Here is a 16,367-nt window from a genome sequence, read left to right on the forward strand (position 1 = left end):
CCTAACTCAGCCCAGTACACAACAGGCTTCACCCTGGGTGTCAGAGACTGCTGGAGTTATGCCTGCCATCCTGCGGTTCCCAGAAGGCAAGCTGGGGAATGCATGCCATTAAGTGCATGGGGTCATTCAGTGCAGTGGATTTGTTGCCCTATGCTGCACCAATGCTCCAATGGCTGTAATCCATAACGCTGTGGTCTATTTTGGTGTGCTGCATATTCTTTGTCTAGGTACCAGCCTCACTTGTAGCCTATACTGATGCAATGTGTCCATCTCGCCCACTCCTGTCTGTTCTGAAAACAGCTTTCCAAGGTCTCAGAGATCTTTTCTGACTTTACTACCAGAGATCTTCAAAAAGATATACCAGAAATCTACTGGTGATGAATAAATATGTTGAAATTGGGCTTGGCAAGCTAAACTATTTTTTTAAATTATTTTTAAAAAAATAAAATTATAATAGAGATTATTCTATTCCAACCTCATTTTTGAAACCTGGCCTTTATGCTTCTGATAAGACAGCTTCCTAGCATTGGTATCCTACTGTCTCTAGACATGGAAGTTTTCTGAGTCCACCCCACAAAGAAACTGCCTTGTATAGGTGAAGAATGTCTTAATGGTAAACATGAACCTGGTTTATTGGGAACTTGCACGCTCACTACTTCTTCTCACTACCTCCCATGCAGCATGATTAGAGACTTTCTGGTAAGAAATTATTTGATCCAATTTATATTTGCAGATTCTCAATAATAAAACTTTAAACCAACCCCAGTTTCTTAAGATGCCTGCATTTGAGTTAAATGGAAATCTTCCTAAACCAGAAGTCTTCAATCATGATTCGGGGGGAGGGGGGAATGGGGGAGGAGCATTCAAGTTTGAAAATAAACTAGGCTCATGCTCATCATATTCATGATGTCTCAACACATATCCTGTAACAGAGAGCAGCTGGTTGTTGTGCAAGATATACCTTTCCAGCACTTTGTAATACTACGGCCAGTGGCTGGAGCCATCTTGCTTTGGTCCTTAGTTGTACAGCCACAGAGCATCTCATAGTTGCTGCTAGGAGGAAGGTTGACAGGCTCCCAGCAACTTTTAAGTCATTTATCTAATGGAGGATCTAGACTGATCTTATCCTTCTGAAAAAATCTCTTCCTGAATGGAGTGTATGCAGCCTATGGGACTTTTAAAAACCAAGGTGATAGTCATGCCCCTACACCTATCTTGCTGGAAATATGGACAATTGCTAGGGAAGGCAAAAGCTCTTATTTTGATCATCTCACTTCATGTCCTTGTTGGGTCCATGAGGTTCTTGTTTGGCTTGGGGCACAGAACACATTTCCCTTGTTCTTGTCATTGTATAAAATACAGATGAGAGCGCAAAATTCTGCAAGAGGGGCTAAGGCTTAGTAAGCAGTGCTGGTGTTCGCTTCACACACCTAAGTGGATTGACTTGGCTAGAATCTTTATATCTAATAGTAAAGTTGTTGACATGGGAGAACATTCAAACATTTCATTCTACTCCTATATTTTGCAGCAGCACAATTCTGGGAGGATAATTCCAGACGGGTAGCTGTGTTCGTCTGTTGAAACAAAGATAAATAGGAATCTTGCGGCGCCTTAAAGACTAACAACATTTTATTCCATCATTAGCTTTCATAGGCTCTTGTCCATGAAATTTATACTGGAATATACTGGTAGTTTTTAAGATGCTACAAGATTTTAGGAGGAGTATATCATGTTCTTTTTGTGATCTGTTGTAATAGTCTTCCAACATAAAAGATAAAGCTACCAATAAATCTGAACATTGAATATGCTATCCAATTCTTATAGCTCAGTATCAGAATGCTCAGGTAGAATATGTTTTAAATCTTCTAATAGACTTTTCTCTTAAGGCTGTAGCTGAATAATGCAGTTAAAATCAAAGGAATGTGATTAGCAGTAAAGTCTTTCTCTTGGCTTATCTCAATTGTTAATGAGACAATGAGTGTTAATAAGTAATTGTTTACCAATTTTAAATAGTCATGAATAGCTGAGATTAAAAAATGGTCATAGTCTGTGTATGACCTGGTTTAAAACGTTATGTAACATCCATATGCAGCTATTATCTTCCCTACAGACCATCCAGGAAAACAAACTGCATTTAGAGGTTTTAAATACAGAAAATGCAAAAATAAGTTCCCAGTTAGTAAATTTTGTTAAATATTATTTATGAATTCCTATCTAAAATGATGTTGTGGAAATAGGAAGCTATTCCTTTATAATAATATCTGTTGTTTTTCCCTTTATTTTTATGAAATTCCTCTGAGTACTAATTTTGAGGATCCCTTCTTTCTTAGTCTGAATAATTAACCAAGACTTCAAAATTGATTATCTCAGAAGTAAAGTTTATTTTCCAATAAACCTGATGCACATAGCAGACAGCAAAGTGCATACCAACGTTTGGTAGCATCCACTTTTATATCTTTCAAAAAGGATACAGGTAAACAATTTTGTTTACAGAGCAAGAAATTATTATGAATATATAAACAGTCAAGTGAAAGTTACATGATGTTCAAACAAGATGGATTGACAGGTTAAGTCCATATCTGCTGTGGGTCAAATACCATAAACAAACTATTAAGGCTCTGGTAATCCCTAGATATGTCTGGGAAAGGATATTACCCAAGGCTGAGAAAGAGGGAGACAGGAAAGAAAACATCTGAATCTTTATTCAAGGAGAAAGGGCTTCTGATGCTTACCTTATTTAACTTGGCCTTCAGCTCATACTTACCAAGCACAGGAAGAACTGAATATAATGAAATAATAAACACAGAGTATGTGTGAGTTTATGTTTATATTTATGTTTTATTTGATTTGTATCCCGCTCTCCCCACGAATGGGCTCAGGGCAGATTACATCAAGCATTAATTACAATTTAGAATCAACATTAAAAACATACAATTATAAGATTACAGAGAGTAGTCACCAAGGTGGCAGACTTCACCAACAGCAATCCCTTGCCTCTATTACAGGAGTGGCGGGGGGGGGGGGCGGGGATGGAAGAGGGACGGAAGGGCAGGCTCAAGTTTGTTCATATAGAGGCCAAGATGACATTATGGCCCCCTCTTGATAGGAGACTGAAAGGGAGGTTCACCAGATAATATAATCATAGACACTTTAGTTAATCCAGAGCATAGCAAATATGGGAGATATTTTTTTAATTATTATTTTTTATTTTAAACAATAATAAACAGTACTAGACATTAAAAGGTATACAGTGAATACAGAAGATAATGTCGTATAGAAACAAGAAAGTTGTTTACAAATGTTTTAACTCCAAAATACTGTCATTGTTTAACCTTACAATGAGAAGTAAAATATAAGCAAATATGGGAGATATTAAGAAAAATCGGGTATCCCCCAAATTCCCTAACAATATGTGAAGGAAGAACAGAGATGTTTTTAGCTGCAAACTTCATTGACCAATTAATCATATGGCCTTGATATGGAAAAATATTCAAGATTATTATAAATTGTAAGATATGCAGACAACACGTTACTGGCAGAAAACAGTGAAGACTTGAAACAACTATTGATGAAGGTTAAAGGAGAAAGTGCCAATGCAAGATTACAGCTGAAGATCAAGAAGACAAAAGTAATGACTATTGAGGAGTTACACAATTTTTGAACTGACAATGAGGAAATTGAAATTGTTCAAGATTTTCTATTCTTCGTTATCCCAATCTTATAGACCCATCTCCTTATTGAATGTGGATTGCAAACTTTTTACTTCAACGATGGCAGAAAGGTCAAGAAAATGCATAAGAAAAATAATTCATCCTGACTAGACTGGCTTTGTACCAGTGGAATTGCAAAGTTCCTCTCCCCCAGTGAACTCGCCTTGCTCTGTCTTTGAAAACTTTTATTTTAAGACCTGGCAGATTACACCCAGAGTGGTTGGAGGGGGACTAAAGGCTTGTGCCCATAAACTACACTAGAAACATGCTTCTAACCTAATTTTGCTTGTATTTTCAACCTTCCTCTCCACAGCAATCCCAAGTGACTCTTTTAAAAGTACAGTTCCCAGGAAACATTGCATCACCCAACACTTGAAGAACGCATGCCAGATATCTTGTGTAGAGAGATTCTTAGGCTCAGGTTCAACAAATTAACTCCCAGTGGGGGAAAAGCATAACCTCTGGGGTGTGGAGTTACAAGCCAGTTATAACGTTTTTTCTTGCTATTTATTCGACACAAAACCTGTAACTGTGTCTATAACTTATTTTCTGTAAATTAATCTTTGGTGGTTGTTCTGTTCCATCTATGTGCTGTCTGTCAAGTCAAAATACCTGTGGGAAAGGAATTTCCAGTCACCTCACAATCACCATATTATTAGTGTCACAAATAAAAGTTCTTTAGGGGACACAGAGCTTTACACTACCATCCAGTTAATGGAAACTTGTATATTTCTTTTTGTGGCCATTGTGGCAACTGGAGTTTAAATAGAGGGAACATAGAGGCCAGAGTTCAGGGTAATAGGGCAGCATTCAGTCCAGGGAGTCTTTACCTCAGAGTTCTTCCCCACAGCTTTCCCTCTTTCTCCTTCTGCAATCACAGCAGGGCTATGCCACAAATAGAGATCAGTGGCAGCCCAAGTTGTGCAGTCACAATATATGACAAAAGTTGTGACAACCAGGTGCTATCTGTCACAATGACATAAACCTGTTTGAATTCTCGTTAGGGAGAAAAGTAGGGTACAAATAAGTAAGAAATACAGCTGAAAATGGAGGGTAGATAAAAGGTTGGCTGGTTGGAGGGAGAAAAGGAAGCAGAGTTAGGTGAGGATATTGGATTTTACCAGAAGGAGGAAAGGAAGAAACAGGTGAAGACCACTGCAGGGGAAAGTGAGTCCGTCCCCCCCCCCCACAAGTCAGCACTGTACAACTGGGCTTGATCCAGCCCAGCAGTTGGAATTGTATAAGATTTTCCCAAGCTGCTGGGGGAGGGAAGGAGGGAAAATTGAAGCTTTGAAGGCAAAAAAAGATAGGTTGGCTGGGGGGAAGGAAGGAGAGAAGGAAGCAGATAAAGGGGACTTTTAGTAAAGAGAAAGATAATATAGAGGGAAAACTGAGATTCCCCCACAAATCCTTGCAGGCTTCCCCACTTGTCCCTTCCTAGTCTCTGTGGGGCAGTGATAAAGTCTTTGGTAGTGATTAGCTGAACTGGCATGATTTTAATGATTAGATGTAGTGTTTTTAAAGTTTTAGTGATATTTAATATTTTGTATCTTTGTTATCCACCCTGAGCCTGCTGAAGCAGGGAGGGCGGAATATAAATGTAATAAATTAAATTAAATAATATCAAAATGGAGGGACAGTAGGAACAAGGGACTAGTTCCCATTTGCTGGGTTGCTCTCTTCCTAAGGTTGCCAATTGGCTGAGCTATTTCAGATGCTAGGGGATTGAAGAAGTAGAAGCAAAATAACAAGAACCACGGACAGGAGGGAAGGAAGATCCTGAGAGAAGATAGCAGGTCCAAGGAAGCAGAGGTCACTAGAAAAATGAGAGAGGAGAGAGGAAATGGCCTAGCGGACTGAGGGGAGGAGTATGAGAAAATTTGAGAAGGAGCCCATGACTGAAAGCTACAGAAATGAGCTGATGCTTGACTGAAGAATAAAATGTTAATATTAATGTTAAATAATAGCCAGATCACCACCTGATCACTTATACTTTAGGTCCCTCCACACACAAAGAGCCAAATTTCCATTTAATTTTCTTGCTGTCTCTATGTACCTTTCTCTTTCTTTCTCAGGTCATAGCAATACCTGCAGGCTGTTTCTCCTTTTTGTGATTACATTTGAATATCTGAATGTATACCACTGCTTTCTTCCTAATGATTAGAAACATGGAAGCCTTGGATAAACATTTATAACTAATGGTTGGTATGGTCACTGATACAGGGGACCATTTGGGTATAGGCATATTTTTATGTGTTCTTGTGCTTGTGTTTTGGTCTATGAAGGCCTCTGTTTAAATCTTAGCTATGAACTCATTGTACTTTTAAGCAAGCTGGATGCCTCCTTATGTATGAAGGCACAGGTCACAGCAGTTGCCAGATCAGCGTTTTTCCATCTCAGCCAAGTTTGGCAACTTTCCCCTTACCTCTCAACCTGTGATTTAGCTACAGTGATCTATGCAACAGTCACCTCGAGGTTGGACGACTGTAACTTGCTGTATGCTGGGCTACCTTGGGCCTGCTCTGGAAGTTACAGCTGGTCCAGAAGGTGGCAGCATGTGTTTTGACCGGGTCTCCATTCCGGTCACATATAACACCAGTATTGCGCCAGCTGCACTCAGGGCGGATCACCGGGGGGGGGGGGGTAGTCTGCCCCTGGCACCGCCCAAGAGGGGCACTGGGTGCAGCTGCCAGTTCCGGGAGCGTGTGGGCGGCAGGACAGGGGGCACGCTTGCCGTGCGCACCCTGCTTGCAGCGTGGGTGGCTGGGAGGCCGCCCGTACCATTCGCCTGCCCCGCAGGACAGGGGGCATGCGGCAAGCTGGCTGCTCCCTGTCCTGTGGGGCAGGCGAAAGGCAGTGCAGGTGGCTGGGAGGCTGCCCATGCCATTTGCCTGCCCCGCAGGACAGGGGGTGTGCAGCAAGCCAGCCACCCCGTCCTGCGGGGCAGGCGAATGGCGCGGGTGGCCTCCCAGCCCCTCGCACTGCTGCTGCCAGCTCCGCAGAGCGCCAGGACAGCTGGCTTGCCGTGGGGTGGCATGCGCCGCACTGCATGATGATGTCACGGAAGTGACATCATCAGGCAGCACTGGGAGCGTGCATGCACTGTGCGCACAAGTGGCCAGTCTTCAGTTGCCCTGGGCACCGGCAACCGTAGATCTGGCCCTGGCTGCACTGGCTTCCAGTGGAATTCTGGATCAGGTTCAAGGTCTTGGTCTTAACCTTTAAAGCCCTTTGCAAACTGGGACCAGCCTATCTACAGGACTGCCTCTCACCCTATTTCCCTGGAGGACACTTAGATCAATGGATAAACATCTCTTGGTGGTCCCTGGCCCCAAAGAGATCCACCTTGCCTCAACCAGGACCAGGGCCTTCTCAGCCCTGGCTCCTGCCTGGTGGAACTCTCTGTCTGTGGAGACCCGGGCTCAGCAGGAATTATCTTTCTGCCGGGCCTGTAAGACAGAGATGTTCCGCCAGGCATATGGTGGTTGAGGTGGGTGGACCATGAAACCGGCCTCCTGCCATGGGGGGTTTCCCCTGTCTTCTGTCAACATCCAATAGTTAGCCATCTGGCCCCATGGATTGCCGTTTGGGTTGTGCAATATGTGCGCTACTGTCTTTTAGAAATTGTTTTATACATTTATTGATTTTTTATCAGGTTTTAAAGTAATATGTTTATGTTTTTTATGTATGTTGCATTCCGCTCTGAGCCTGTTTACGGGGAGAGTAGATTAGAAATATAATAAATAATAATAAAAATAATAACAAGTCACTCTCTCACACTTTTAGCCTCTCCGTGCAAAGTGTCATAAGGATGATATACCTTATAGCCACAACCATTTTGTAACAGAGCCCTTTACAAAGATACTGTGTGTTTCCTATATTGTGATAGCCTTTTGGTCAACCTGTGCATCACATGCAAATGCATGTATTTTGGAGGAGGAAACTGAGAGCAGAAAAGCTGCAGAAAGGAGAGATGCTTAACTCTTCCAGCAGTACACTTTTCTTTGTTCTCAACTGCTGCCTGATTATTGTTATACATAATCATGAAACATATAGTTTGGTTCAATGTAACTGATCCTCTTAAAAGGAGCACAGCTATTTTAACTTCTTGAATACCATTTCAAGAAATTGGTCTAGGTCAGTACTATGGTTAGTATTCATATAGCCTTAATTTTTTAAAAAATGTTTACAATTAAGATGTCTGATCATTGTATCTGTTATTTTAAAGGGTCACCAATACCAGTGGGCATTGACGTACAAATTGAAAGTATTGACAGCATTTCAGAAGTTGACATGGTAAGCTTTCAATCAAATAAGCCTGATGCACACACTATTACAGCAGGGTTCATGTCAACAAATAGGCTGCACCTATATTTATACCATGATGCAAGTAAACAACAATTGCTTACAGTGCAGACGATTATTACAAGAATATATAAACAATCAAGTGAACATCTCATGATGTCCAGAACATGATAGATTGACAGATTGAGATTACGTTTCCTTTTAGGTCATGTAATATAATCTATCAGAAAGACTCCATGGTTATCTCTACATTGCTGAGGAAGAACATACCCAAGGCTGAGAACAAGAAAGGAAGGAAATATATGTAGCTTTCATTTGTTCTCAGCATGCAAACTGACTGTACACAGCTAGGCCTTCATATTATTACAATGAGTGGAATGAGAGTTGATAAACACACAGGGAGAAGAGTTCTTTAGTCAATTTAGACTACAAAAAGTCGCATATAAAAAACAATAGAGCACCCACAAATTCCCTAACACTTAGCATTTATACAGTGCTTTCAGCATCCAAAGTGCTTCATGTACACTAAGTTGCAGTCCTTGTACAGTAGGCCAGTATTATTGGCTACTGCAGATGTATGTGTGTGTGAAGTTAATGCTTAGACAGAGTAGCTTGCCTAAGGCCATCTAGTAAGTTTATGGCAGAGGCAAGGTTTGAACTGGGGATCACAGCCATTCTATTAACTGCTTTGCTGTACTAGATCTTAGTAAATACTACTGATGATGTGAAGTGTGTGTTGCACATTAAAACGCCGCATCGGTCAGGTAACTGAAATTCCTTGAGTAAAGGGCTGTTTTCTACTACATGGCGATTTCTGCTGTCACTTTGTGATAAAATCCAGTAGAGATTGATTTTTGTGAATGGTGCTTATATTAATCGAATCTCTTTATTCCCATGCACCTAAAATTGTACAGAATGTGAGCAGTTTAAAAGGGTGCTGCCTGGTGCTCTGCTTGCTGTGGAGCTTTATCCTTGCTCTGTTACTTTAAAGTCTTGGGCTTGCAGCAATGGTGTTTCAAGGGAGTGCAGGTGACTGAACCCAGTTGCTTTGGTCATAAGAATATGAAATTTAAGCTATATATATCACTGGGCAACAGTCTACCCAGCACAATGAAAAGTATAAAATCGGGGTTCTGTTGTGTGTGGGAAATGGGTGGGTAGAGGGGCTGCTGGCAGGAACTGAAGCCTCTAGCTGATATGAACTCTGGAAAGAAAACAGAGCAAAGAGAGAGTGCCTGTCTTTTTCCCTTCCAGGGCTAATAACAAACCAGAGGAGAAGGGCTGGTTGTGTGGTGAGGCCAAAAAACGGCCCTTTCCCCCATCATTCAGCTTCAGTCAAATCAGGGTCATTGGCAGCTGCAATTTCCTTTTAAAGAAGTGGTGGGAAGAATCCCATTGTGGGTCTCTTAACAACATCTTGTTTGATTTAATCCTAAATTGGTACAGCAGTGAACCCAGCTCAAAGTCTTCAGCCTTGGGTACTTTTACAGATAGTATGGAAGTGACTAATTCATACCTGATAGATTAATTTCTTTAAAATCTCCTTCTTAATTTCCTTTACATAAAGGATTTCACAATGACTTTATATCTCAGACACTACTGGAAGGATGAGAGACTTTCATTTCCTAGTACCCGAAACAAAAGTATGACCTTCGATGGAAGACTTATAAAAAAGATCTGGGTACCCGATATATTTTTTGTGCACTCCAAAAGATCATTCATCCATGACACAACTGTAGAGAATGTAATGTTACGTGTCTACCCAGATGGCAATGTACTCTTCAGTTTGCGGTAAGAACAATTTCCTTTATCCTCTAGTCTCAGGAGAGCAACCACAAAAGTGGAAAGAATGCCAGTTCATTATGATGTGGTGATATACTAAGAGCCTCTTACAAAGAACAGTCATTGCAGGTCTGTTTACAAGAATCTGTGACAGCCATCAGTTAGGGCATAACTACACAATATACTTGACACGTATCATGGGTGCATGATTGTACTCACAGTCAGAAGTACATCAGGGGGAACTGACCTTAAAAGTGCTCCTTCACTTTGAGGGGGAGCATTGTGAATGGAGAGAAGGAGCTTCCATTTTCCCTCCCTCCTGTCTTTTACCATCTGAAAAATGGGGCGAGAGACTTTTTACCCCCTTTCTCTCTGAGTCCTTATGCCCTAGGAAGGACAAGGGTTATGTGACTGCAGATTCCATAGTTTTTGATGCATGGGAAGGGTGACCTGTTTTAGCAAGCCCAGGGTATTAAGCTGTTAGTTCTGTTGAGGGAACCGTCCAGGAGCAGGATTTGGGGGGGGGGGCAAGAAGGCTGTTCATCCTAAATATTATCATTATAAAAAAGAATGTAATTTATTTCAGCTAGGTTTGAATTCCCCCCTTAACCTTTGGTCTACTGCTGTACTCCCACTGCACTTAGACATCATCATAAATGGTGAATTATAAACTATGGCTTGGTTAAACTCCAGTTATGACCAGACAGTCTGGCACCTGCAATCAATTCCCTTGGCAACCAGAGGCAGGGACTGCCTGAACTATTATTTATTATTATTTATTAGCTATTATTTATTACTGGTACCTTTCCTGCTGCCTGCTCAGGTAAAGTTATTCGTGATGCCCCATTCTAAATGAACAGGTGGTCATTGCAAGCCTGGTTCGTTGCTGTTTGTCAAACCAGACAGTCTGGCACCTGCAATCAATTCCCTTGGCAACCAGAGGCAGGGACTGCCTGAACTTCTGCTGTTGCCCTGGAAACCCCAATCTAAGCCCAATTTAGCTTGATAGGCAGATCTTCCTTTCAAGTGTGGAGCTCCACATTTGTTACAAGGAAGCAAAGAGCAGGGGGGAGGGGGCTCCCAGCTCTGGTTTTGCAGACAGTGGAAAGGGAGACAGTTGCTGTTGGCATTTTGAGAGAGAGACAGGGAGAGTGCATTGGAGCTTGAATTTTCCTTGTGTGTGGTGGGATAGGGATCTACCTCTTCAAGTTCCAGGGCTGCTGCCAGGCTCTGGGCCAAGCTATTATTTATTACTGGTACCTTTCCTGCTGCCTGCTCAGGTAAGGTTTCTGGGAGTGGTGCGGTAGGGATCTACCCCTTCAGGTTCCAGGGCTGCTGCCAGGCTCTGGGACCAAGCTATTATTTATTATTGGTATATTTTCTGCTGCCTGCTCAGGTAGGGTTTCTGGGAGTGGTGTGGTAGGGATCTTGATGGTTGGAGGAGAGCCTGCTGGCCCACATGAACAACGAACATGTTCGTGAACAGGTCATGTTTGTCAATGTTTGTTGTTCATTGTTCGTGGATGACAACGAACAATGAACACCATGTTCGGTTTTTTTTCCTGTTCATGCCCATGTCTATGACATACGAATGCAGTCCAAAATAGGGATTGTAAATGATGTGTTAACCTAAATTTGTGCTACTTGAGGTTTGTTGTTATGTTTCAGTTTACAAGCCACAACTTGAGTGACAACATCCTTTCTGACCAACTGGCCATTGAGATGACAGTATATGAATGATGCCGTCCCATTGAGATGCAGAGATAAAGCAAAAAGCCAGCATCCTTGGTTTATGCACAAACTGAGATTGATTTAATTGAATTTAAAATATTTATATTTCACTTTACCTCCTCTGACTCAAGCAGCAAAAGATGCAAAGGCACAAAAAATATCAGAAGTTGGCAAATGAGTGGATTTGTTACTTAAATCTGACAAATTAACCAGTGTTTGTTGTACAAACTACAGTTTATCTCAATTTAGCCTCAGAAAATGAAACTGGGCTGTACTTCAGTTTGAACAGCGCCAGTTAAAGCAATATTTTTTCCCAAATTAAAAAACTAAAAAATTAAAATTCTAACAATAAACACAATATGTAACATTTCTATGTATCATCATTAAGAATTAGAACAAACTATATCTAAAATATATCGATATATTCTCCTCTTCCCTGCTGGTCTCTATGGCCCTCACTGGTATAAGTAGAGGCATGGGGTGGATAGCACACATCATCTACTTTCTGCTCCAACTCTTTTGCCTTCAACAACCAGTTGATGGGGAGGGCTGGGATGACTGATGAAAGAAAGGATTGGTACATAAAGCACACAGGGCATGGTTTTCTGCTCTGAACGTCTCTTTTCCCACCCACTGCCAGTGAGCTGATTAAGCAGACTCTGCTTTTTAGGGTTTTTTAAAAAAAGTTTTTAACCCTCCTCTCAATTTTTTAAATGGGATTTTTCTGCAAGTCTGACAATTCTTACCTGTATCTGGTACATGCTGGGAGCCATATTCAGAATTAGATAGATGTAAAGATATATCTATCTAAAGCATCTATGTCTGTGTTACTCATTGAGCATATTAAGCAAACATTCCAACAAAACGATTTATAGAAGAGGAACCACTGCTTTACAACCAGAATATTTTTATTTGATGTTTTAACTATCAGATCAAGCTATATAAATTTAAAATAATCAAAAAGGTATGTGGTAGCATTTCTTCTGTGCTGCTAGTATAATGCTGACAATGTCATGTGTTTACACACTCGACTCTAAACAGTTTTAGATCTTAGAGAGTGCTTAAGTGGTTGGGCTGCAAATCTGCACTCTGCTGGTTCAACTCCCACTACTGCCATGAGCTCGGGAGGAAGCATTTGGTAAGCCACTACACTCAGCTTCAGCTCCCTAGTTTTATTACGAGGATAATAATAATACTGACTTTGTTCACCTCTCTGAGTGGGCACTCGTCTGTACAGAAGGGTAGTATATAAGCACATTGTTGTTATTATTAGAACTGTTGTTGTTTGGTTGTAGTCTTTGTATCTCTTATTTCAACTTAAGCAACAATAGTCCTATATTGTATTGCAACTTAACCTGGCTTGTAGATAGACTGCCTGTCTAGTAGGATAGTTTAAAATGATTTCTCGATTGCAGCCAAACCTGTTAGAAGTAAGGTAAATTCCTCTTGTGTAAAGAGCAGTCAGGGCTAGAGCTAGCAGCATGAGTTCCTCTCTCATGCTGCTAAGAAATGTCCTGGGCAACAGAGGGAAGTGCACAGGTGTTCAGTTTCTGACCCTCTTTGCTGTCTCTGAGTTGGTTGACTTTATAAACCACAATTTTAACAATTTCATATACAACCAACATTTTAATAAACAATAAAAGTTACCTCTTAATTTGTGCTGTATTACCTTTCTAACAGGATAACAGTTTCAGCTATGTGCTTCATGGACTTCACTAGGTTCCCACTTGACACTCAGAACTGCTCCCTAGAATTGGAAAGCTGTAAGTTTGTCTTGGTTTTCCTTCTATATATTCTGCATATGTGTGTTTTTAAATAAAATACATGAGAGCATTTGGCCTTTTAAGACCTTGTAGGGATCTTCAAATGTTCTTGAGAGTATCTCGCCCCAAACTACAGATATTTGTAAGAATAGACAGAATAACACTTTTGTTTCTTAATCAAAGAAGAAAACAGCTGTGACGATGACATTTTTGAATTTTTCTTGGTTTAATTTTGTATAACTTAGATCCTAACAAGATCAGGAGAGGTTATTGACAGAGGTCATTTGTTTGTCAATGGATGGAAGACTGGGATGTTGTTTACGTGACGATGAGAGTGGGTGTATAGTAGAGGGCACATTTCATGTATGCTGAAGGTTTCTGAAAGTCAAGGTCAGAATCGGTTACATTGGGGAACGTGACCCCTTCCATTCCTTTCCTAGTCACCAAGGGCATCACATTGGCCCATGCTAAAGCCCTGTGACTCCATCAAGTTCCCACGTCAGATTCTGTTCTAGGACTGAAAATTCTCACAGTGAGCCTCTTCTATCAGAAGAGAACCAAGAAGTTTGGCTTACCTCAAATTATTTACAGCTACTTTGGAGATAAACCACCCTCTCCATGGCCATTTCCACACATTCTAAAAAGAGCGCCCCACTCACTGAACTCTAGTGGCTTTTTCACAGGATTTCTGGTGTCTCCATTTCCAAAACAGGCGCAGGCAGTTTTGCTTCTGTTTTCATGGCACTGCAAAAACTGCCTGCATCTGTTTTGCAAATGGAGATGTCAGAAATCCTGTGAAGAAGCTACCAGCATTCGGAGAGTGGGGTGCTCTTTTTAGGACATGTATAAATGGCCCGTGTCAGGATCAAGGGCCTGGATGCCTTCTTTCTTTCTCTCTATCACATTTTTATCCTGCCCTTCCTCTAAAGAGCACAAAATGGTCCATGATTATCTTTTCCCCATTTGTTTTCACAACAATCACCATGTGATGTAGGTTAGGTTCAATTCAAGGCCATGATTGTCACATTCAAAACTCTTCATGGCCTAGGCTCCTCATATCTGTGAAACTGCTTCCCTCCCTATGTTCTACTACAGTGGCTTCACTCATCTGGGAAAAGCCTTTTGCAGATATCAACCTGCGGTTGAGCTAAATCAACAACTGGCCATACACGTTGCTTTCTCTGTAGTAGCCCCCACCTTGTGGGGTCAGGAAAGCTCCCACTTCCCTGGCTTTCCACAAACTATGAAAAAACAAACTATTCAGGAGCGTGTTCTACTTAGATTATAGGGCTGTGCCATAAGAAATAACTCAGAGAGATGCCTTGATAGGTACAGGGACTATATGCTATGCTACTGGGTACTGTCTGCTGATGTAGATATGTACCTACTAGGGAGTTTCCAAGTTGTTAAACATGCCATGTAGATTAGTTACGCTTTGTTTCAGAAAGATTACACCTCTGTGTTCAACTTTATGCTTGTTTTTCAAATTTTCTGTTACCATACTCTATTGTAGCTCTTTCACTGAATATCCTTACTCTTGTTCATTATTGTACTTTGCTCAGTGAATGTCCTAGCTGTTGATTATATTATATTTCACCTGCTCTGTGTAATCTCCTTTGAGTCTCAGTGAGAAAGGTAGACTATTAACAAGAACAACGATAATTTATTTTTTAATCCTCTCACAGATGCATACAATGAAGAAGACTTGATGCTGTATTGGAAGCATGGCAATGAATCCCTCAGCACAGATGAGCACATCTCACTTTCCCAGTTCTTCATTGAAGAGTTCAGTGCATCTAGTGGACTTGCATTCTACAGCAGCACAGGTATAGCTGATCTAACTGATAAATGACAATATTGCTATTATTAGCAAATAAGAACAGTAAGTAAACTGCCTGTTATATGCAAAAAAAATTCTTCAAAAGAGATTGGTCATTTTTCCCCACAGTGGATTTAACTGGACTTCAGCCTCCATTTTCATTCATTTCTATAGGTTGTAGATGTGTTGTGTTAAATGCAAAGAGAAGACTAGTGCCAATTCTGATACCATGTTTCTTGCTCACACTGGTAGTTGCAGCTTGCACGAATAAACAAATATGGTGTATTGCTTAGCTATTCCTTGCCGATTTTGGGGTGCACCTCCCTACAGTTGATTTGTGGAATTCCACAAAGGGAAAACCTGTTTGAGGTAGAGCTGCAGCAGAAAAGCAGCAGTTTTGGAAAAGGTTAAATACTCCCCTCCCACACACACACTGTTTTTATCTCCTAATTCCCTACTCCTTTGCCAATTCTTATACTTGTGCTACATGTATTATAGTTAATGAACAATAAAAGTTACCCATTAATTTGTGCTGTATTACCTGTTTGACAGGATAACAGTTTCAGCTATAGTAGACCTACATACATTATATATATATTATAGTTGTGCAGCATATGGAAGGGGAGGACCTGGCACTCAGCTTACTTGTCCTCTTCACATGTGCTCACTCCCAGGAATGCATGTGCTTTGCACCATTTGGGGACCAAATTGGCTTGCTGTGAAGCACAGGAGCACTCTTGGGTAGACATGGGCACGGACCAAAAACAACAACAACGAACCATGAGATTTGTGGTTCGTGGATTTTAACAGACCAAAAGCCACGAACTGGCACGGAACTGGGGCCAGTTACGACCCAGTTCATGGTTTGTGGTTCGTGGTGTTTAAATGGCCCTTTCCATCTGCTTAGTAGTGGGAGGGAAAGGGCATTTAACAGTTTAAAGGGCCCTTTCCTGTTTTGCAAGCAGCAGGTCCTTTTAAACTATCAGCTGGCAGGCGGCAGGGGGGGATAGTTTAAAGGGCCCTGCTGGTGGCAGGGCCCTTTAAACTGCCCTAACCCCAGTCCCCCCCGCCCCCAGTCCCCCATTCCCCTAGCCCCAACCCCTGCCCCAGCCCCACACTTACCTTCCCCTGTGGCGTGGGGTCCTCCCTCTCCTCCTGTGAGGGGCAGCAAGGCCTGAAAATGGCTTCCTCCGTCCCTCTGTGGGCCTGTGCAGGGACAGAGGAGGCTGAAAATGGCCTTGCTGCCCCTCAAATAGC

At 41.5% G+C, this 16,367-nt stretch overlaps 1 protein-coding gene across 1 annotated transcript in view; it reads left to right on the forward strand.

Annotated features, from left to right (window-relative positions):
- GABRR3 (gamma-aminobutyric acid type A receptor subunit rho3) overlaps window positions 1–16,367 on the forward strand; it is a 61,631-nt gene that overhangs the window by 21,799 nt on the left and 23,465 nt on the right. Inside the window, exons 3-6 of the mRNA XM_054973714.1 lie at window positions 7,939–8,006; window positions 9,583–9,806; window positions 13,209–13,291; window positions 14,977–15,117. Of these exons, the coding sequence (XP_054829689.1) occupies window positions 7,939–8,006; window positions 9,583–9,806; window positions 13,209–13,291; window positions 14,977–15,117 (516 nt within the window). The remainder of the gene's footprint in view (window positions 1–7,938; window positions 8,007–9,582; window positions 9,807–13,208; window positions 13,292–14,976; window positions 15,118–16,367) is intronic.

This window comes from Eublepharis macularius, chromosome 3 (assembly GCF_028583425.1).
Source record: "Eublepharis macularius isolate TG4126 chromosome 3, MPM_Emac_v1.0, whole genome shotgun sequence".
Lineage (NCBI taxonomy): Eukaryota > Metazoa > Chordata > Lepidosauria > Squamata > Eublepharidae > Eublepharis > Eublepharis macularius.